Below are 21,130 nucleotides of genomic sequence, written 5' to 3'. Positions count from 1 at the left end.
CCAAGAATTATTGGAGAGGCAATAAGAGGTGAATCTCGAGGTACGGCAAGATCATTCATCCATTCTCTTACCGAATGAGTCTCCAACTAAATCTCATTTTGGTGCTGGCCAGGTGCCAAAACAAAACCCGTCGTCAACAGACCATGGCAGATGCTGAGGCCACGTTCTCTCCTCCACGCAGAGCTACCCAGGCGCCTCCAGCCTCGACGTAGCCAGCAGGAACGGACTGAGGCTCCCTGGTGACAGGGCTCAGGTTAACAGCGACTATCTGCAGAGACAATCTGGATCTCCTTCTAAGGCCTCTAGTTCTCTCTCATGAATAGATTTGGTTGGTCATTACCCCTGCCCAATTCAGACTAAGAACTGTAAAGTCTAGAATGAATCCGTGTCAGGTGAATTACAGGAGGAAATCATTTCTGTTGTCAAAATGGACTTTGGGCATTTGACATCTCAAGTAACCTTCTGATATCTTCCGACAGGTAAACCTGACATCTCACACAATCAGTAAGACTCTCTGTATTTAGACTCCCCAGTGCACTCCTGCTGAGGGACACCCGCATTTCAGCTTTTAAGCCCCCAAGCGTCAGCAAGACCCCAGGTTCCTCCTGAAAGCAGACACAGGCCACTTTCTAGACACAGCTCTGCTTCAGGTGACAAATGGCCTAAATCCCAACTTAGGTCTCGATGAATCTAATCACTGTGTCTTTAGGTACATTCCACGGAACTCAATTAGAATCTGGTCCTGCCCGAGCATGATTTTGGGGAAGTAATGAGAAGTGACCTCTCTGGGAGACAGAACTATTTACCCATCTCTCAGCCTGTTCTGATCTGTAGAAACTGTGTGTGCATGTGCATACACACCACTCACATGGCAAGAAGCTCTTCACGGGAAAACACAAGCTATTTAGCTCTTCGTCTGCTTTTGCTTAGAACCGAGCAAATATGGCACACAAAGAGTGAGTCTACGGCTGACATCCTTCCCCCAGGGAACGGTCGCTTTAGACACCGGGCCCTCCCTCCCCCTCTCTCAGTGACGCATTACACCTAGTAAGAGGAGCAGAGGGAAGGGCTGCAGAATTAAGTCACGACAAATGCATTCGCCAAGGAAAAGTGAAGACGCTCTGATCTCAAGTCCGCACGAGCCAAGCAGGCGAATCCCGCTATGTGCTCAGCGCAGTGGAGGGCCCGACTCCGAAGGCCGTCCCTCCGCAGAGGGAAGCAAACACAGTGAGTGCCACTCGCTGCCACAAGACTGCAGAACAGGTCGACTGGAGGGCTCCGTCGAGCTATGGAGTTGGAGCGAGAGGGAAGCTTGTTTGTACTCTACACCCTGATTTAACAGCGAGCGTTTGAGGAGGCAGAAGCCACAGCGCAAGGTTTTCTTCCCAGACGGGCTTATCCAGGGCTGGTGTGCCGAGTGCCTGTTCTGTACAGAATAATGGTGGTCGGCACTGCAGAAGCTGTCAAGTGAGAGACGCGACTGTTCGTCACACAACAGCAAGAAGAAAACATTCTGAGACGACCTCTCTCTGATACCGTGTGAGAGGCACTAGGAGAACAAGCCTATGGTGTCAACAATGCGCCGTAAGCCATCAACCTCCCAATAAACATGAAAAAACCAAAGAGTGTCATAGCTGCAAACAGCTATTTAAACCCCCACGTCTCGAATTCTTCCTCAACAAATAAGCCTGTGCTCTGACCGATCCATTTTAAAATATAACTGATTCCAAACTAGGAAGCTGCCAGGGTGGGGGAGACGGCATCATGGTCATGCATGGTCTCGTGCCTGAGGCTCCCAGGTCCCATTCCCGCCCCCCCCCCCCCAACCCCGGAAGCCAGAGCTGAGCAAAGAGCTGCCGTCAGACACCGTGACAGCCGAGAACGACCAAGTCAGACAGAACAGGAGACTCAGTGATTTGACAGCTTTCCCAAGAATGACTCGGGGAGTCCGGTGAGAGCACAGCGCCGGCTGAGGGCTTCACTCGGGCAGCAGCTCAAGATGACAAAACAGACAGACTCGCATGGCGAGCTGACTCGGGCCCGGGGCTCCATGCAGGGTGGTCCTCACTCTGCCCGAATATAGTGGGAGTGTGTATGTGCAGTGGTCCTCACTCTGCCCTCATAGAGTGTGTGTGTGTGTATGCAGTGGTCCTCACTCTGCCCTCATATAGTGAGTGTGTGTGCGTGTGTGTGCGCAATGGTCCTCACTCTGCCCTCATATAGTGTGTGTGTGCGCGCGCAGTGGACCTCACTCTGCCCTCATAGTGTGTGTGCGCGCGCGCAGTGGTCCTCACTCTGCCCTCATATAGTGTGTGTGTGTGTGTGTGCAGTGGTCCTCACTCTACCCTCATATTGTGTGTGCGTGTGTGTGCGCGCGCGCGTGCAGTGGACCTCACTCTGCCCTCATATAGTGTGTGTTTGTGTGTGTGTTTGTGTGTGTGCAGTGGTCCTCACTCTGCCCTCATATAGTGTGTGTGCGTGCACGTGCAGTGGACCTCACTCTGCCCTCATATAGTGTGTGTGTGTGTGTGTGCGCGCGCAGTGGTCCTCACTCTACCCTCATATTGTGTGTGTGTGTGCGCGCGCGCACGCGCGCAGTGGACCTCACTCTGCCCTCATATAGTGTGTGTGTGTGTGCGCGCGCGCGCAGTGGTCCTCACTCTGCCCTCATATAGTGTGTGTGTGTGTGTGTGTGTGTGTGCGCGCGCGCGCGCGCAGTGGTCCTCACTCTACCCTCATATTGTGTGTGCGTGTGTGTGTGTGCGCACGCGCGTGCAGTGGACCTCACTCTGCCCTCATATAGTGTGTGTTTGTGTGTGTGTTTGTGTGTGTGCACAGTGGTCCTCACTCTGCCCTCATATAGTGTGTGTGCGTGCACGTGCAGTGGACCTCACTCTGCCCTCATATAGTGTGTGTGTGTGTGTGTGCACAGTGGTCCTCACTCTACCCTCATATTGTGTGTGTGTGCGCACGCACGCGCACAGTGGACCTCACTCTGCCCTCATATAGTGTGTGTGTGTGTTTGTGTGTGTGCACAGTGGTCCTCACTCTGCCCTCATATAGTGTGTGTGTGAGTGTGTGTGTGTGTGTGTGTGTATGTGCGTGCAGTGGTCCTCACTCTGCCCATATATAGTGTGTGTGTGTGTGTGTGTGTGTGTGTGTGTGTGTGCAGGTGGGGAGCTAGCGTTCAGAAAGAGGAAGAAGGGGAGACAGGTCTGCAGAGGTACTAAGGACTGAGGTCCAGGAGGTGGTTCAGCAGGTAAGCCACTGAGGGAGGTCTGAGCTCAGTGCCCACACTGCACGTGTCAGTGATGCGCTGGGTGTGCGTGCGTGCACGTGTGCGTGCCTGCATGGGTGCGCGTGAATGTGCGAGAACCTCCTGGGACAGGGCCGGCTGCGATGAAGGACAAGGCAGGACTAAACGCACCTGCCAGCCTTGAAGCCACTGCCGCGCTCTGGCACTGGACACCGAGGGTGTCTGCACAGCCCACAGCCGGCACCGCAGACCCTGACCGAGTGGAGTTCACAGTGGCAAGCTGTACCAGGCACGTGGCGCTAAGCTAGGAGCGTGTCCGAGACAGAAACAACTGGACCACGAGTCTGTTCCCAACCCTGCGGCTTTAATTGAGGGTGAGCTCGGCAGGCAGGCCCCGAGCAGCGGCCATGCTGTCTGCTTGTCAAGCGGACATGGCGGGAGCTCTCATCAGCCCGCGTGGCCTTCACTCCTCGATGGTGCCTTTTTTGCCAGTCTCTTGGCCTTCAAAGACGGGGTACCTGGCCTCCACATCAGCCCATGAGAGGTTGCCGCTGGCCAGGTCCCGGACCACAGAAGGCAGCTCAGAGATCTGTGGAGAGAAGAGAGGCCCAACAGTCAGCCCAGCAGGTCAGACCGTCACCCCGACTCGAGAGCCTGCAGAGCGCAGACTCAGGCCTTTCTCCAGCGCGGCCCCACACGCGTCCAGTCTCTTCCTTTGAGTCTCTACTCAGTCTGGCCCGTCCTCTCCCAGGCCGCGCTGCCAGCCAGCCTCTGTCACCCCCCAATGCAACCCCCCCCAAAATCTGAAGGCTCTAAGCTTCTGTCATCTTGCTGCTTCATGTGTCAAATACACCTCTGACCGGGGCTCGAACCCAGGTCCTTGAGCACTCAACCAGGTGTGCCGCCACCCAGCCCGTTTCTTTGTCTTTTGCCGCTAGGGTTATGCCTGGGGATCCTTGCTTGCACTACGAATCCAATGCTCCTGGAGGCCATTTCCCCCCTTTTTTTTTGGTCGCCCTTATTCTTTTTGTTGCTGGATAGGACAGAGAGAAATGGAGAGAGATGGGGAAGACAGATACTACTCTGAGCTCACTGACACACCAAATGCATTCACATGCTCGTCTCTGCACCTACACAGAAATAATGCCTGACAGTAAAGTGTGTGGGACAGCCACACACCCAGGTGAGCGCTCGACACTACAGGGCACAAGGACCCGGGTTCAAGCCCCTGGTCCCCACCTGCTGGGGGAAAGCTTCACAAATGGTGAAACAGGACCGCAAGTGTCTCTTTCTCCCTCCCCCTCCCCTCACTTTTTTTTTCTTTTTCTTTCTTCAGATTTTTATTTATTTATCCATGAGAAAGATAGGAGAGAAAGAACCAGACATCACTCTGGTACATGTGCTGCCGGGGACTGAACTCGGGACTCAGTGCTTTGTCCACTGCACCACCTCCCGGACCACTGCCCTTTCAGTTTCTCTCTGTGCTATCAAATAATAGAGTGTGTGTGCGGGGGCAAGGAGCACCAGGAGCTGTGGAGCCGCAGTGCGGGCACCCAGCCGTAACCTTGGTGGTGGTGGCGGGGGACTGTGACAACAATCACTTGAGACCATGTTCACCAGCACCCCCACCCCCACCCCCACCCCCACCCCCGGGGAAAACCAATAAACTATAAAGGCAAATGCTGGAAACCAGGCCAGTGTTCCAAATGCTACACAACATTAGAGGTGTTCATGCGGAAGTCATGATTCAACCAAGAGATCTGGGGGAAGGAGAGGTGAGCGCAGACACACCGCAGCCCAGCTCAAAGGAGACACAGGCGTCAGAGAGAGCGAGAGAGGGAGAGGGGGGCAGAGAGAGAGAGGAGGCAGAGAAAGAGGGAGGGAGGGAGGGAGGGAGAGAGAGAGGGAGAGAGGGAGAGAGGGAGGGAGAAAGAGGGAGAGAGGGGGAGGGAGAAAGAGAGAAAGAGGGAGAGAGGGAGAGAGGGAGGAAGAGGAAGAGGGAGGAAGAGGGAGAGAGAGGGAGAGAGAGGGAGAGAAGGGAGAGAGGGAGGAAGAGAGGAAGGGAGGGAGAGGGAGAGGGAAAGGGAGAGGGGGAGAGAGAGAGAGAGAGAGAGAGGCACCTCTGCTCGGATCTGCCGCATGGAGTCTCGGTCCCGCAGGGTGGCAGTGTGAGGGGTCTTGTTCACCGTGTCGAAGTCGATGGTGATGCCGAAAGCCACGCCGATCTCATCCGTCCTGGCGTAGCGCCTTCCGATGGACCCGGAGGAGTCGTCCACCTTGTGAGAGACGCCGTTCCTGGTCAGGGCTGCAGCTGCCAAAAAACGAGTAAGCTAAAGAGAAACCGTCCGGTGCCGCTTCACTGCCGCCTTGCAAACTCAGGGAGCGTAAAAGGAACAGAGACAGTGAATCGAGTCACAGGTGCCAAAGAAAAGCAAACAGAAAAGGTCTGTCAAGGCCCTTGCTGGAGCACCGCCCACTGCGCAGCCCCGCTTCTGAGACAGCTGCGAGGAGGGCCGAGGGCGGGTGGGTCCTGACGCTGCACCTTCACTCGGTCAGCCCAGCAGCGAGATCCACTGTCCAAGTGGAGGCTCTGACCATCCCAGAGCTCCCCAGCCTCTCCATCCAGGTGCTGTGCCCGCGGCTGCCTTACCTTCCCTCCCAGCCCCTCCTCTCTAGCGGCGTCTTCCTCTGACACACACAGAGAGAGAGACTTCCTTAACGTGAGTGGTGGGCGTTTTACATCCCACTCCGGGGTCCCACCTCACTCACAGACGTGCTAGGAGAAAACACCCTCTGCAAAATTCTCTTAGAGATAAGAGCAGAGGCTAAAATCCACTTCAATTTCTTTAACCGACAGGTGATTTCTTGATGAAAAAGAAGGAAGAGAAGGAGGAGGAGGAAAAAGGGCAACTTTCCACAGCCACCCAGCCGGGTCTGCTTACATAGCTCCTTGACGAACGGCACGAACTCCTGGTTCTGGCTCAGCGGCAGGACGGAGCATTTGAACGGGGCTACCGTAGCGGGGAAGCTGAAGAACTGGAGGGTTTAAAGAGATACCCCATCAGCTCACGAGCGTCTCTGTTGCGTCATCAACATACCAGACAGCATGCTAAAGAGCTCACAGGAGAGAGAGAGAGAGCAGGATGGCAAGAAGCAGAGGCAGGAAGGTCAGGTTTGCACAGCTGAACGAACATCTATCAGGTCGGACCCCACAGCCGTGAGGCGCCTCGACCCCGTCTTGCGCCACCAGTCTGCTGTGGAGGCGAGACGGTGAGCAAGGTCACGTCAGGCTGCCGACACTTTGGCGTCAAGTAAAGAGCCTCACTGCTTTCTGCTGAGCTCACTGAGAACCCGCCCCTCAACAAATAACAGGGATTCTCTTCTTCTTCTTCAATATGTACGTCTGAAATGTTTACCTGGTGATCACCTGTGTTCACAGCAGCACAATCTATAGAAGCTGAAACCTGGACGCAGCCCGGGTTGTACAACTCACCGTCCGCTGTTCATCTCCCTCTCGGACTTGGAATGTGTGTTCCAACACCGTATACAAGATTCTGCCCAGGCCAAAGGAGGGTTCAATCACGTTGGGAACAACTTCTTCCACTGCGAGAGAGAAATTCAGTAACCTTCTTCCCAGCTTCACATCAGGTCCTCTTTAAAAAGTTCTTACGAGCAATTATTTCCTTTGCTTATTTTCTGTCACCTGTCTGGGTTATCACTGGGGTTTACTGCCTGCAGGACTCCAACATCTCTGGTGTTTTCTTCCAGACAGAGGATGATAAACAGAAAGAGAGAGAGAGGGACAGGCAGTAGCGCAGCGGGTTAAGCACACGTGGCGCAAAGTGCAAGGATCCCGGTTCGAGCCCCCGGCTCCCCACCTGCAGGGGAGTCGCTTCATAGGCGGTGAAGCAGGTCTGCAGGTGTCTGTCTTTCTCTCCCCTCCTCTCTCCATTTCTCTCTGTCCTATCCAACAACAACAGCTATAACAACAACAATAGTAATAACAACCACAACAATGGCAACAAAATGGGAAAAGCAGGCACTAGGAGCAGTGGATTCGTAGTGCAGGCGCCAATGCCAAGCAATAACCCAGGAGTAAAAGACAGACAAGGAAGACAGACACCCGCCTGAAGTCAGGCCCTCACATGTGGTAATGTGTAGGCCCTTCCAGGGGAGCCGCATCTGCGCGAGTGACCCTCTGACCTCTCCCTCTGCCCCTCATGAAATAAACAAAATGAAAGAAGAAGGAAGAAAATAGTCGAGTCACTCCATTTTACTCACAAGGGTCTGGGGTTAGGTATTCAGAACTGCAAGTGAGGTCATGGTATGCAAAGGGAATGCTATTTAAGATTATTGTTGTTGTTGTTGTTTTGCCTCCAGAGTTATTGCTGGGGCACGAATCCACTGCTCGCGGAGACTGTTTTTTTCCCTTTTGTTGCCCTTGTTGTTTTACTGTTGTTGTGGCTATTATTATTGTTGTTATTAACGTCACTGTTGTTGGATAGGACAGAGAGAAATGGAGAGAGGAGGGGAAGACAGAGAGAGGGAGAGAAAGACAGACACCTGCAGACCTGCTTCACCGCCTGTGAACCGACTCCCCTGCAGGTGGGGAGCTGGGGGCTCGAACCGGGATCCTTATGCCGGTCCCTGCGCTTCACACCATGTGCGCTTAACCCACTACGCTACCGTCCAGCCCCCTAAGATGATTAATTATTCAGACAAGCACTATCCAGGTCTAAAGTAACTGGCTTTCACCTTGGAGAGTTCAAGAGAAATAAGGCAAGTAGAAGCCAAAACTAGTATAGGTGTTAGGACAGAAGAGGCCGCAGTTTCTGTCTGTCCTGAAGTCCTGCCGCCTGGCAGGTGGAGCTCGGCCCAAGTCCTGCCGCTCTGACCGTGAGGCAGCTTTGATTCCCAGCACCACAGCAATGCTCTGGCTCATGTTCGCGCTCTCCCTCTCCCTCCCTATCCCTAATAAGACTTCCAATTAGAAACCTGGTTACCGCCACAGTGCAACAGAGCATTGAAGCAGCTGCTACAAAGTTTCAAAGCAACTAGAAGGAGCCACTCCTACCACTGCTGACTCAGCCCACTCGGGAAAAGCAAGTGAACAGGGTCTGCCTGCTGTTTCCAGGGTCTCTCACTTAGGCATAACAGTGACAAACAGACAGATGCCTGTGTCTCAGTCCACAGTATCTGCCCTAGCAGAAAATAAAGCCACGTCTTTAGCTAATCAAGAGAAGAGGTTACTATTTAAAGGGCAGCTATCGCCCCCTCGCTCTGCAATAAATACCACAGAACAAACTCAAGGACTCAACCACTGAGAGAGAGAGAGAGAGAGAGAAACCACAGCGCCGCCCTCTGCCCACGGAGCACCGCACCGCCCTTCCGTGTGGGACTCGGCTGAGTGGCTAACGTGGCAAGGTACATCAGCCGCAGGCAGGAGCTCTCTCCTGCTCCCTGAATAGCTCTAATAAGTCAGTTTGCTAAAAGTACAACGGGAGCTCCGCTTTCCGCTTGAGAAGCGAATGCCTTCTACTTAAAATGAAAGAAAAGAAAAGATGTTTTCAGTCAAGAAGACCGTTCCCATATGTACTTTTGGGTGATGGGAAATATAAAGGCCAATCACATTATTCTGCAGAATGAGAATTTTTTCTTCAAGTCCCAAGTAGGCAGGGATGTAGACTATGGCAGAATGCAAACTTCCTATGTGTGGGATCTTGCATTTAACCCCGACACACACGCGCACGCGCACGCACACGCACACACACGCGCGCGCACACACACACACACACACACACACACACACACACCAAAGATAATAGTAAAGCATGTCACCACCAACTTTTGAGTTGTGGCATTAAGGATTAATTTCCCCTTCAAATATCCTTTGAAACAGTTATAAAACGGGGGAAAATGTTTCTCTTGATTACTTATACAAGCTCACCGTGCAAAGTCTTGGAGAATCTCTTCACATTGACCATGTCTTTCGTCAACTGAAATGTCTTCCCCTCAGTCTCAACAGTGAATTCTCTATAAAGAGACAAGACACATTTATGGTAGTTAAGACATGCATCCCTGTACCATAACTGACAGGTTTTACAGGTGGCTAAGTAGTTGTTCTTTTAAATATATCTGGAGCCACTCCCCGAGCCAGAGGATAGCCACTCATGCCCGAGGCGCTGGAGACAAGGGTTAAGTGACAGGATACATGCCCTGCAGGCCTGAGGACAAAGGCCCACTTCCCATCAATCACACCTCCAAGCAGCTGACTCGAGCAGCAGTGTGACAAGTGTGTTCATTAAACTCTACAAATAACTTGTTGTTGACTGGCTTCTTTGGTTTGAAGATGAAGGCAAACCATGAACAGGTTTTGCAAAGTTCAGTTTCAGAATCGCACGAGATTTGTCAGAAGCAGCCGTGCTGATGAAAGACTGTTTACATTACTGTCCCAACAAGTGTAAAAACAACAAGATAGTCAGTTATCTTACATAAAGCTACTTTACAACCCCACACTCTTCCCAAAATAACCTTGGATACTTACGCTGATGAAGACTGGTTAAAAGATGATAAATGACTCTGATATGCCAATATAAAACAGCTCCCCAAGTCACTGCTACACAGCGCTCCTATCCTAAGAGAAACTCGCTCCATTTAAAGTTAAGGACACACCTCTACCAGACACCACAAACCTAATACCATCTTGGGTACAACAAGTGACCTTGCTTTAACCAAGTCAGTTCCTCAGATAATCAAAGGACTACAAAAGCTGGATAAGGACAAGAGACTAGCTCACTTTAATGTCACTACCAGGCCACCCCATGATCCGGGACTCTAGTCAGGGGGCCCTGAGATTCCCCCAAAGATACGGTGGGCCTAGACCTCTCACAGACCCCGCTCTCCACCATCACTGGTCACTCCCATCAGGAACATCAGTCAGCACAGCCCTCCTGGGGCCTCCGCAGGACCTGCCCTCACTGCAGAGCAGCCATGGTGGGGACGCCCCGCTCTCTGAAGTCAGCCTGCTCTGCCCCTCGAGGAAGACGGGTCCTGACATGAGAGCAGCCTGGAATATCCCAGCTGTGCCCATGGACTGTGAGCTCAGCCTGACAGGGACTCGGAGTCACACAGGCTCCCGTGCTGGATGGGGACAGACACGGGAGCTACTCTCTGCCCTGACCCAGTTTTCTGGCCCTTTTCTCAATCCTTCCCAGACAGTATTTCTAGCCCACCCACATGTCAGCTGCCAGGCTCAGGCAAAAATTAAAGTCATGGGCTACATGGAAAACACCTAAAATAGACTTCCTAGCTTCTCCCTACCCTAAGATTCCTATTGTCACACGCTCTATTCCTACTTTTTGGTTCCTATGTATTAAACAATTTGTCTATACCCTAATGCCTTTCAGCCACCAAGTTGAATATGCTTCTAGGATTTCATCCTGACTTCTCTGGGCAGATGACCTCACCAACATGTCCTGGAAGCCCACCTCCCCAGAGCCCTGCACCCCTAACTAGGGAGAGAGAGAAAGGCTGGGTGTGGGGGTTGGATCCACCTGCCAACGCCCATGTTCAGCAGAGAAGCAATTACAGAAGCCAGACTTCCACCTTCTGCTCCCATTAACAAATTTTGGCTCATATCCCCAGAGGGGGTGAAATGTTAGGGAAGATGACCAGAGGTTCTGAAATCCAACTCCATCAGGACCCGGTGAGAGTAGAGGAAAAAGGAAGGACACCTGGAAGTAACTTAGAAAGGAAGGCAGAATCACAGAAAAGATGGGAAAAAATATATATAAATAGATAGTTGTAAAAATAATAGTCAACCCACATCTGTGATTTTGGGAGAAATGCTGTAATATCCAGTGGAGGGAACAGAGAACTCTGGTGGTGGGAATGGTGTGGAATTAGACCCATTATTTCATGATTTTCTGAATTAGTACTGAATCATACACACACACACACACACACAAACATGCTGCTATAAAAGCCTCCATTAACACCTGCATTTCAGTTCTCACTCAAGACGCACTGCATTCCCTTGTCTCCGAGCAGCTCAGTTCTGAGGCGCACGCCCTCACGTGGCTGTCTTTGCTGCCGCCCCTGGCACACACGCTTGCTGGTGTCCAGTGATCACTAAGTGCTGTCTGCTTTTCCTCGTCTGCAGCCTGTGTGTGCGTGTGGCGGCACGTAGGCTGGAAGCCGCACACCTGCGCTCACGCTGAGCACAGTGTAGCTGTCCACAGAGAAGAGCACAGCCATCTGGAGTCAGCGGGGAGACGGTCACTATTTGAGGTTACAGAGGACAGCATCCTGCCTGTGCAGAGCTCCATCTAGTGGTCAGTCTACTTTAGTGAGGTCTGACACTTCAACACGAAGTGCTAGGTGTTCATTCCGGGAGCCCAGAAATGCTTTTACCAGCTTCCACTGGGAATGGACAGCTCAGTTCCACCTCCACAAGAGACCGGCTTAATAAAACTCTTGAAAAAAGGCATTTACACATGCAACCACCATTCCCAATTTTTTTCCTTTTAATTTAAAGCCGTTCACTTATTTTCTGAATGGTGCAAAAGGCCCAAGACTCTGCTGCTGTAAAGTGGTGTGTTAGCTGAAGGCAGATGACAGAAAGCTGTTTTTATTTTTAAGTGAGCATAGTAAACTCAAAAGTAACTAAATGGGGAGGGGAGCATATAAAAGTCGGAGAACTGTAACTAGTAAAACCGTATTCGGAGCTGGGCAGTGGCTCACACATCAACACAGCTGGTTGAGCTCACACATCACAGCGGCGCACAAGGATCTGGGTTCAAGCCCCCAGGTCCCACCGGCAGGGGAAAAGCTTCACAAGTGGTGAAGCAGGGCTGCAGGTGTCTGTCTCTCTTTCTTCCCTCCTCCCTATCTATCTTCCTTTCCTTCGCAATTTCTGTCTCTATTCAAAATAGTTGTTTTTAACTAGCCATACTCAGGCACAGGGAGAATGGGGAACATCCTCTGGAGAGTCTCGAATGTCACGTCTTCGGGAGTGTCTACTCCGCATGTCATCTCAGTGAGTAACATTTCTGGTAGTCCTGCTAGAGGTCCTAACCAGTCACTCCCTGGAGCTACGCACTCCCGCCTCTGCATATGTACATATGCTTCCTTCTGCCCGAGCATACAGGGTGAACTTTGTTTTTTTACCAGAGCATTTCTTCTTCTTCTAGCGTTTGCCCTTCTTCCGTAGCCAGTCGACAGCGTCAGGTTGAGCCTGATGTCAAGTTTCGAGACCTCCTTTGAATCTGGAGAGGTGGCAGTCGTTGACTATGTGGGTCAGTCTGTCTGTAACCGCTACTAAGTTCTGGCTTGTGGTGGTGGTGGGGACTGAACCTGGGATTTGGGAGCCTCAGGCATGAGTCTATTTGCATAGCCTTTGTGCTACGCCATCCTATGATGTAAACTCTTATTAACTGTATCACTATCGTTACACTTCTAGCCCATCAAACCTGTGATTTCTGGGTTTCTTTTGGTGTTTCTTTACTGCTATGATAATTCCTGGCCTTATAGACAAAGCAGCTTCACAATGTCAGTAACGGATTCCACTGCACTGCATTCCTTAGACTTCTCTAGGACTGCCATACTTCTCAAGAATCAGACCAAAACTCAAATAAACAAACATGAAACAATGCAAGAAGGAAGGAAGGCAAGACTGACTTTACTGGAAATAGTGACCTCTCTCCTAGCCATCTCAAATCTACGCTCAGGTCCTAATGCCAACGTCTCTGCAAACACAGCCCTTCCCAGGTAGCCAAGGGCTCTCTAAGGAAGCCACGTCACTCACCCCGGCCCTCAACACCACGGCTGAGGTCACAGGAAGCAAGAAGCAAGTGGTAAGCCTCACCCTTTCTCGCGGAGCAGCTCCTCCATCTCGGTAACGTAGTGCTCCTCGCACGCGGCAAGGTACTCCATCAGCAGCCTGGCGTCCTTCTTGTACGCCTTCCCGATGGCACCCTTGTTGGGATCAAACTGAACAACGCCGACAGTCCTGTAGGAAGCAGTCAAGGAAGCCACGGACACAAAGCCGCCTCGAGTCGCGGGACCACCCTGAAGACAAGCAGCACCACACGCTCCCTACTGGCAGGCAGCACGACAGGCCGAGCCAAGACGAGCAGCCGTCTGCAAAGTCACTCAGCAGACTCAGCGGAAACAGACACGGCTTCTCGTGAAAGCAGAGCAAAGGGGCGCTATCGAATCAGCAATGGGACACGATGCTCACATCTAAAATGCCCAGCACTTACTCGAGGCTTCCACTACCTTGCGGCTTCCTGCTACTGGTCCTAACTGACTTGCGACTTCACTGCACAGTCCACACAGCAGACTTCGAGTGGGAGAACCAGATAACAACTTCATCTGCAGTGACACGCACTTGGTAATGTGGAAGACATTCCCTAGCTACTTTTATTCAAAGAGCGTATGACTCAGCACAGCTGTGAAGACACCCATTCTGGAAACAGCAGAGAACCACTAGTCGACACCCTGAAATACAAACAGTGTTTTCCCACATGTGATCCTGTTAGGGATGCGTGGCCACATGTCAGATTGTAAGTAAAGAGAATAAAGGACCAGTCAGGCAGAGCAGCGGCTCTTAGCAAGTGTTAACATGATGTTCTAACCACCCGGAGTCAGGTGCAGGCTTGAACCGTCGACTTCTAAGATCCTTACGTGTCAGTACTGAGTTTGTGGAAAGGATATGGGTTCTTTCAGAAGCTTCTCAGCTGCAAGTGGGACTTTGGTGGCTCTCGCATGACAAGAAAGGTCGTAGCAGGAACGATCAGCACAGCCGACAATCTCAATCCAACCCTACGGAGAAGTCATACGGAGCGTCTGTCACTGACACTGGGAGCGTCTGTCACTCACACTGGGAGCGTCTGTCACTCACACTGGCAGCGTCTGTCACTCACTGGGAGCGTCTGTCACTCACACTGGCAGCGTCTGTCACTCACACTGGGAGCGTCTGTCACTCACACTGGGAGCGTCTGTCACTCACACTGGGAGCCTCTGTCACTCACACTGGGAGCCTCTGTCACTCACACTGGCAGCGTCTGTCACTCACACTGGCAGCGTCTGTCACTCACACTGGGAGCCTCTGTCACTCACACTGGGAGCCTCTGTCACTCACACTGGCAGCGTCTGTCACTCACACTGGGAGCGTCTGTCACTCACACTGGCAGCCTCTGTCACTCACACTGGGAGCCTCTGTCACTCACACTGGCAGCGTCTGTCACTCACACTGGGAGCGTCTGTCACTCACACTGGCAGCGTCTGTCACTCACACTGGGAGCCTCTGTCACTCACACTGGCAGCGTCTGTCACTCACACTGGGAGCGTCTGTCACTCACACTGGCAGCGTCTGTCACTCACACTGGGAGCCTCTGTCACTCACACTGGCAGCGTCTGTCACTCACACTGGGAGCGTCTGTCACTCACACTGGCAGCGTCTGTCACTCACACTGGGAGCCTCTGTCACTCACACTGGCAGCGTCTGTCACTCACACTGGCAGCGTCTGTCACTCACACTGGGAGCGTCTGTCACTCACACTGGCAGCGTCTGTCACTCACACTGGCAGCGTCTGTCACTCACACTGGCAGCGTCTGTCACTCACACTGGCAGCGTCTGTCACTCACACTGGGAGTGTCTGTCACTCACACTGGGAGCACTCAGGGCTCAGACCAGACTCACCGCACTCATCAGGGCAATGCAATCACACTGGGAGCGCTCAGGGCTCAGACCAGACTCACCGCACTCATCAGGGCAATGCAATCACACTGGGAGCGCTCAGGGCTCAGACCAGACTCACCGCACTCATCAGGGCAATGCAATCACACTGGCAGCGCTCAGGGCTCAGACCAGACTCACCGCACTCATCAGGGCAATGCAATCACACTGGGAGCGCTCAGGGCTCAGACCAGACTCACCGCACTCATCAGGGCAATGCAATCACACTGGGAGCGCTCAGGGCTCAGACCAGACTCACCGCACTCATCAGGGCAATGCAATCACACTGGCAGCGCTCAGGGCTCAGACCAGACTCACCGCACTCATCAGGGCAATGCAATCACACTGGGAGCGCTCAGGGCTCAGACCAGACTCACCGCACTCATCAGGGCAATGCAATCACACTGGGAGCACTCAGGGCTCAGACCAGACTCACCGCACTCATCAGGGGCAATGCAATCACACTGGGAGCGCTCAGGGCTCAGACCAGACTCACCGCACTCATCAGGGCAATGCAATCACACTGGGAGCGCTCAGGGCTCAGACCAGACTCACCGCACTCATCAGGGCAATGCAATCACACTGGGAGCGCTCAGGGCTCAGACCAGACTCACCGCACTCATCAGGGCAATGCACTCACACTGGCAGCGCTCAGGGCTCAGACCAGACTCACCGCACTCATCAGGGCAATGCAATCACACTGGGAGCGCTCAGGGCTCAGACCAGACTCACCGCACTCATCAGGGCAATGCAATCACACTGGGAGCGCTCAGGGCTCAGACCAGACTCACCGCACTCATCAGGGCAATGCAATCACACTGGCAGCGCTCAGGGCTCAGACCAGACTCACCGCACTCATCAGGGCAATGCAATCACACTGGGAGCGCTCAGGGCTCAGACCAGACTCACCGCACTCATCAGGGCAATGCAATCACACTGGCAGCGCTCAGGGCTCAGACCAGACTCACCGCACTCATCAGGGCAATGCACTCACACTGGGAGCGCTCAGGGCTCAGACCAGACTCACCGCACTCATCAGGGCAATGCAATCACACTGGGAGCGCTCAGGGCTCAGACCAGACTCACCGCACTCATCAGGGCAATGCAATCACACTGGCTCAGACCAGACTCACCGCACTCATCAGGGCAATGCAATCACACTGGGAGCGCTCAGGGCTCAGACCAGACTCACCGCACTCATCAGGGCAATGCAATCACACTGGGAGCACTCAGGGCTCAGACCAGACTCACCGCACTCATCAGGGGCAATGCAATCACACTGGGAGCGCTCAGGGCTCAGACCAGACTCACCGCACTCATCAGGGCAATGCAATCACACTGGGAGCGCTCAGGGCTCAGACCAGACTCACCGCACTCATCAGGGCAATGCAATCACACTGGGAGCGCTCAGGGCTCAGACCAGACTCACCGCACTCATCAGGGCAATGCAATCACACTGGCAGCGCTCAGGGCTCAGACCAGACTCACCACACTCATCAGGGCAATGCAATCACACTGGGAGCGCTCAGGGCTCAGACCAGACTCACCGCACTCATCAGGGCAATGCAATCACACTGGGAGCGCTCAGGGCTCAGACCAGACTCACCGCACTCATCAGGGCAATGCAATCACACTGGCAGCGCTCAGGGCTCAGACCAGACTCACCGCACTCATCAGGGCAATGCAATCACACTGGCAGCGCTCAGGGCTCAGACCAGACTCACCGCACTCATCAGGGCAATGCAATCACACTGGGAGCGCTCAGGGCTCAGACCAGACTCACCGCACTCATCAGGGCAATGCAATCACACTGGCAGCGCTCAGGGCTCAGACCAGACTCACCGCACTCATCAGGGCAATGCAATCACACTGGGAGCGCTCAGGGCTCAGACCAGACTCACCGCACTCATCAGGGCAATGCAATCACACTGGCAGCGCTCAGGGCTCAGACCAGACTCACCGCACTCATCAGGGCAATGCACTCACACTGGGAGCGCTCAAGGCTCAGACCAGACTCACCGCACTCATCAGGGCAATGCAATCACACTGGGAGCGCTCAGGGCTCAGACCAGACTCACCGCACTCATCAGGGCAATGCAATCACACTGGCAGCGCTCAGGGCTCAGACCAGACTCACCGCACTCATCAGGGCAATGCAATCACACTGGGAGCGCTCAGGGCTCAGACCAGACTCACCGCACTCATCAGGGCAATGCAATCACACTGGGAGCGCTCAGGGCTCAGACCAGACTCACCGCACTCATCAGGGCAATGCAATCACACTGGGAGCGCTCAGGGCTCAGACCAGACTCACCGCACTCATCAGGGCAATGCAATCACAAGTCTTCTGCTCAGGTTTTTTTTTTAATTTGTTTTCCCTTTTGTTACGCTTGTTTTTTTTTATTGTTGTTGTAGTTATTTTTACTTATTTATTTTTTTAAATATTTATTTATTTATTGGACAGAGACAGCCAGAAATTGAGGGGGAAAGAGGTGATAGGGAGGCAAAGAGACAGAGAGACACCTGTAGCTCTGCTTCACCACTTGCAAGGCTTTCCCTCTGCAGATGGGGACTGGGGGTTTGAACCTGGGTCTTTGTGCACTGTAACATGTGCACTCCACCAGGTGCACCACCACCTGAGCCATGCTCAGCTCTATTCATTATCTAATCTTTTTTGTTTCATTTTTTTTTTCCCCCTCCAGGGTTATTGCTGGGCTCAGTGCCTGCACCATGAATCCACCGCTCCTGGAGGCCATTTTTTCCCCCTTTTGTTGCCCTTGTTGTAGCTTCGTTGTGGTTATTATTATTGCCCTTGTTGACGCAATTCGTTGTTGGATAGGACAGAGAAATGGAGAGAGGAGGGGAAGACAGAGAAGGGGAGAGAAAGGCAGACACCTGCAGACCTGCTTCACCGCCTGGGAAGCGACTCCCCTGCAGGTGGGGAGCCGGGGGCTTGAACCGGGATCCTTACACCGGTCCCTGCGCTTTGCGTCGCGTGTGCTTAACCCGCTGCGCTGCCGCCCGCCTCCTAGTCTGTTACTTTTTTACTACCACACAAGAAGTACAGATGTTCTCCTCTCTTCTTCAAAGCTTCTGTTACCTTGAGGTTTCTATCCTTGTTAAATCCTCTCTTCCAATGACCTTTCACAAAATGAAGTCTTATTTCAACATAGACCCATAATCCTGCTCCCCAGCCCTTAAGGAATTGGGACCCTCAACTAACAACGCGATAAAGCTGAGCAGAAATTCGGGGGCTACTTCCGCAGTGCAGGACCGGAGCTGGGAGCATGAGCCTGCCATCGGACAGTCTACGTCCCTGCCCAGTCCCTGCCAGGAGCCCAAACCATCCAGCCCTGCTCCCGACCCAGCGGGGGAATGCCAGAAGGCTCTGGGCTTCCATTTGTGCCCCACTGCTTCTGCTGTCAGCCACGCAGAAAGCGCCTTCTCAGTCTGAGACCGCACTACTAATGCGCCATGCTTGCTGACAGGAATAGAAGGTTCAGCACACAGCTAGCCTGAGCATCTTGGGATCGCTAACAACTTGAGAAAGTAAACGCAGTGGTTCCTTAACGAGACCAGAACTGCATTGCTAGTCTGCCCCTCCAAAAGCACATGACTTTCTGTGCTCAGCCCCACCTGTTTTCAACCCGTGCTAGAATCCTGGCCGGGAAGATGCCCTTGTCTGAGTGCGCCGAGGGCTGACACCCAACACTGCTCGCCCGGGGAGCTAGCTCACGCGCGCCCTCTTCAGCCTTCCCTTCCTCGTCTATACTTACAGACCATCTGGGGTCGTTAGAGCAGCGTCCTCCAGATAGGAAAACAGAGACAAGCACACCTTTCTGCTTTGCTCAGAGAAGAAAAGACCCGTTTGTCTGCTGCACTCTCCACACAAAAGCAAACAGAACTCCGCAATGGGTCTCTGAGCGTCCGCCATGAACGGCACGGTGCCGGGCCGCTCCGTGCACCGCAGGACTTACGTAGGAGGTCTTGGACTCGGCATCCCAACAGTCACACGCATAATGGGCCATCTCGTTGTCCATGTGTTGTCTGAAGCGGAGTTTGTCTGGAGATACTCCGACCTTCGTGAGGTAGAGGTAGATGCGGCCGATGAAGTAACCTAATACTGAGTTGTTGATCACACCCTAAAGCAGATGAAAGAGCGAGTCGTAGGTAAGCAGACACCCTACGAGTGAGTGAAGCTCCGAGGAGGAGACAGCAGATGGGCACTCTGAAGGCGGATGAAGGCACTGCTTTCCACAGAGGTCCCAAGACACAAGGCAACACGATGATCCCGCCCCACAACAATCTGAAACACCCAGACCACGATCGGGGTCGTTTTTCAAAAGGGGTAATCTCAAATGCAGAAAGTAGTCATAATGGGGTCATTCAAAACCTAAATGATCTTCATGCCACCGGGTTGGCAAAAAGCCAGCCCAACACCTCAGGCCTTGCAAATCTGTATCACTACCACGGCATTCAGTGACGCCGAGGAATGGCGGACGGCCTCAAGCTGAGGTGATTCCAAAGCGTCCTTACCCAGGGAAACGTGTGACCCCAACTCAGTAAGCGTAACCGTACAGATGGAACACTGCAAACCTGGAGACCTCCTAGCCCCCAGCTTCCGTCTGTAATGGGAGTCTTCCCTGAAAGTGGCTTCCCAGGTACCCCACCTCCATGTGAACACTGGCGGGGCCAGAAGGCCATCGTTCCCCAGGGTGATCCACTTCACTACTACCTAGCAACTACTGTTGGAAAGTTTCCACTTATTTCCCCAGGAAAAGTTTAGAAAAACTCAATTATAAGCAAAACTTTATCCTAATTTCTATGGGTAAAATGGAAGAGTTTAAAATCCAAAAGGCAAAATTTGACTCAAAATGTTTCTCCCCCAAAGGCAGGTATTACTAAAAGATAAAGTGGACCCCGCCTGCAGGAGGGAAGCTTCATGAGTGGTGAAGCAGTGCTGCAGGTGTCTCTTGTCTCTCCTCTGTCGCCCCTGCCCCTCTCAGTTCTGTCTCTATCCACTAAATAAAAAGATTGTGTTTTTGAAAAAAAAAAAAAAAGATAAAGTGGAGTAGAACTAACACCAATGTCATGATCTTTTTTTAAAAAAATATTTATTTAGTTCCTTTCTGTTGCCCTTGTTTTTATTGTTGTAGTTATTATTGATGTAGTCGTTGTTGGATAGGACAGAGAGAAATGGAGAGGGGGGGAAGACAGAGAGGGGGAGAGAAAGACAGACACCTGCAGACCTGCTTCACCGCCTGTGAAGCGACTCCCCTGCAGGTGGGGAGCTGGGGGCTCGAACTGGGATCCTCACGCCGGTCCTTGAGCTTTGCGCCACGTGTGCTTAACCCGCTACGCTACCGCCCAACTCCCAAGATCTTTTTCCCAAATGTTCTGAATAACCCTTGCGTGTCTGCCACTATGACCTTCAAGCTGGGATGGCAAGCAGTCCCCAGCCCACTCTATACTGATCTGTATTGAATACCGTATAAAAGTACTGTATCCATGTGAGGCAGCACTTCTGTAAATCTGTATTTCCTCAAGCAAGCCCTAGAAAACCGCAAACACCGCATAGGAAGGAGCTGGCTGAACAGACAGACAACTTCTCGTCGGGAGCAGGGAGCCCTCCAAGTGGCGGTGGTCTGGCAGGCTGCCTGTGGACGCTCACCTGCTCGACTGCATCTCCGAGGCGCATTTTCCGAGCAGACTGCCCGCTGACCTGGGCTTTCGCTGAGTACAGACAAAGGTGCAGGTCCGCCACGTTCTGGAACTTGGGGTGCTCTTTCTCACTGGGATCTACAAAGTGTTCAATTTCTGCCATTGTGAATTCTCTGAAAACAAAAATTTAGGATGAAGGTTGCTTGTACGCTTAGCTATAAAAGCAGGTCCTTATTTATTTCCTTAAAGATTTTCCCCGCCACCAGGACTTCATGCCTACAGTGCCCCTTCACCCCCAGAGAGAGTGAAAGGCAGACACCACAGCACAGCTAGACCCCCCTGTGTAAGGCACTCAGTGCTCTGACAGGTGAAGCCTGAACCCCGGTTCCCACACGTGGTCACACAGGCACTTCCCAAGCCCAAGCGCCTTATCTGCGACTTCGCTGCCTAGTGAGAGACGTTCTCTCCCACTA

The 21,130-nt window shown here is 52.7% G+C and overlaps 1 protein-coding gene across 1 annotated transcript in view; it reads right to left on the bottom strand.

The window, feature by feature from the left end:
• Nucleotides 1-3,599: 3,599 nt before the first annotated feature.
• The window catches only part of GARS1 (glycyl-tRNA synthetase 1), a 36,559-nt gene continuing 19,028 nt past the window's right edge, over nt 3,600-21,130 (bottom strand). The window contains exons 9-17 of the mRNA XM_060195788.1: nt 20,668-20,830; nt 18,974-19,138; nt 13,968-14,080; nt 13,122-13,262; nt 9,204-9,289; nt 6,750-6,859; nt 6,199-6,292; nt 5,377-5,567; nt 3,600-3,845 (exon numbers count right to left, since the gene is read on the bottom strand). Of these exons, the coding sequence (XP_060051771.1) occupies nt 3,720-3,845; nt 5,377-5,567; nt 6,199-6,292; nt 6,750-6,859; nt 9,204-9,289; nt 13,122-13,262; nt 13,968-14,080; nt 18,974-19,138; nt 20,668-20,830 (1,189 nt within the window). The 3' untranslated portion in view covers nt 3,600-3,719. The remainder of the gene's footprint in view (nt 3,846-5,376; nt 5,568-6,198; nt 6,293-6,749; nt 6,860-9,203; nt 9,290-13,121; nt 13,263-13,967; nt 14,081-18,973; nt 19,139-20,667; nt 20,831-21,130) is intronic.

Source organism: Erinaceus europaeus, chromosome 8, assembly GCF_950295315.1.
Source record: "Erinaceus europaeus chromosome 8, mEriEur2.1, whole genome shotgun sequence".
In the NCBI taxonomy this organism is placed as follows: domain Eukaryota; kingdom Metazoa; phylum Chordata; class Mammalia; order Eulipotyphla; family Erinaceidae; genus Erinaceus; species Erinaceus europaeus.
Note: the sequence above shows the minus strand (reverse complement) of the source record. Positions and strands in the feature narration are given on the sequence as shown.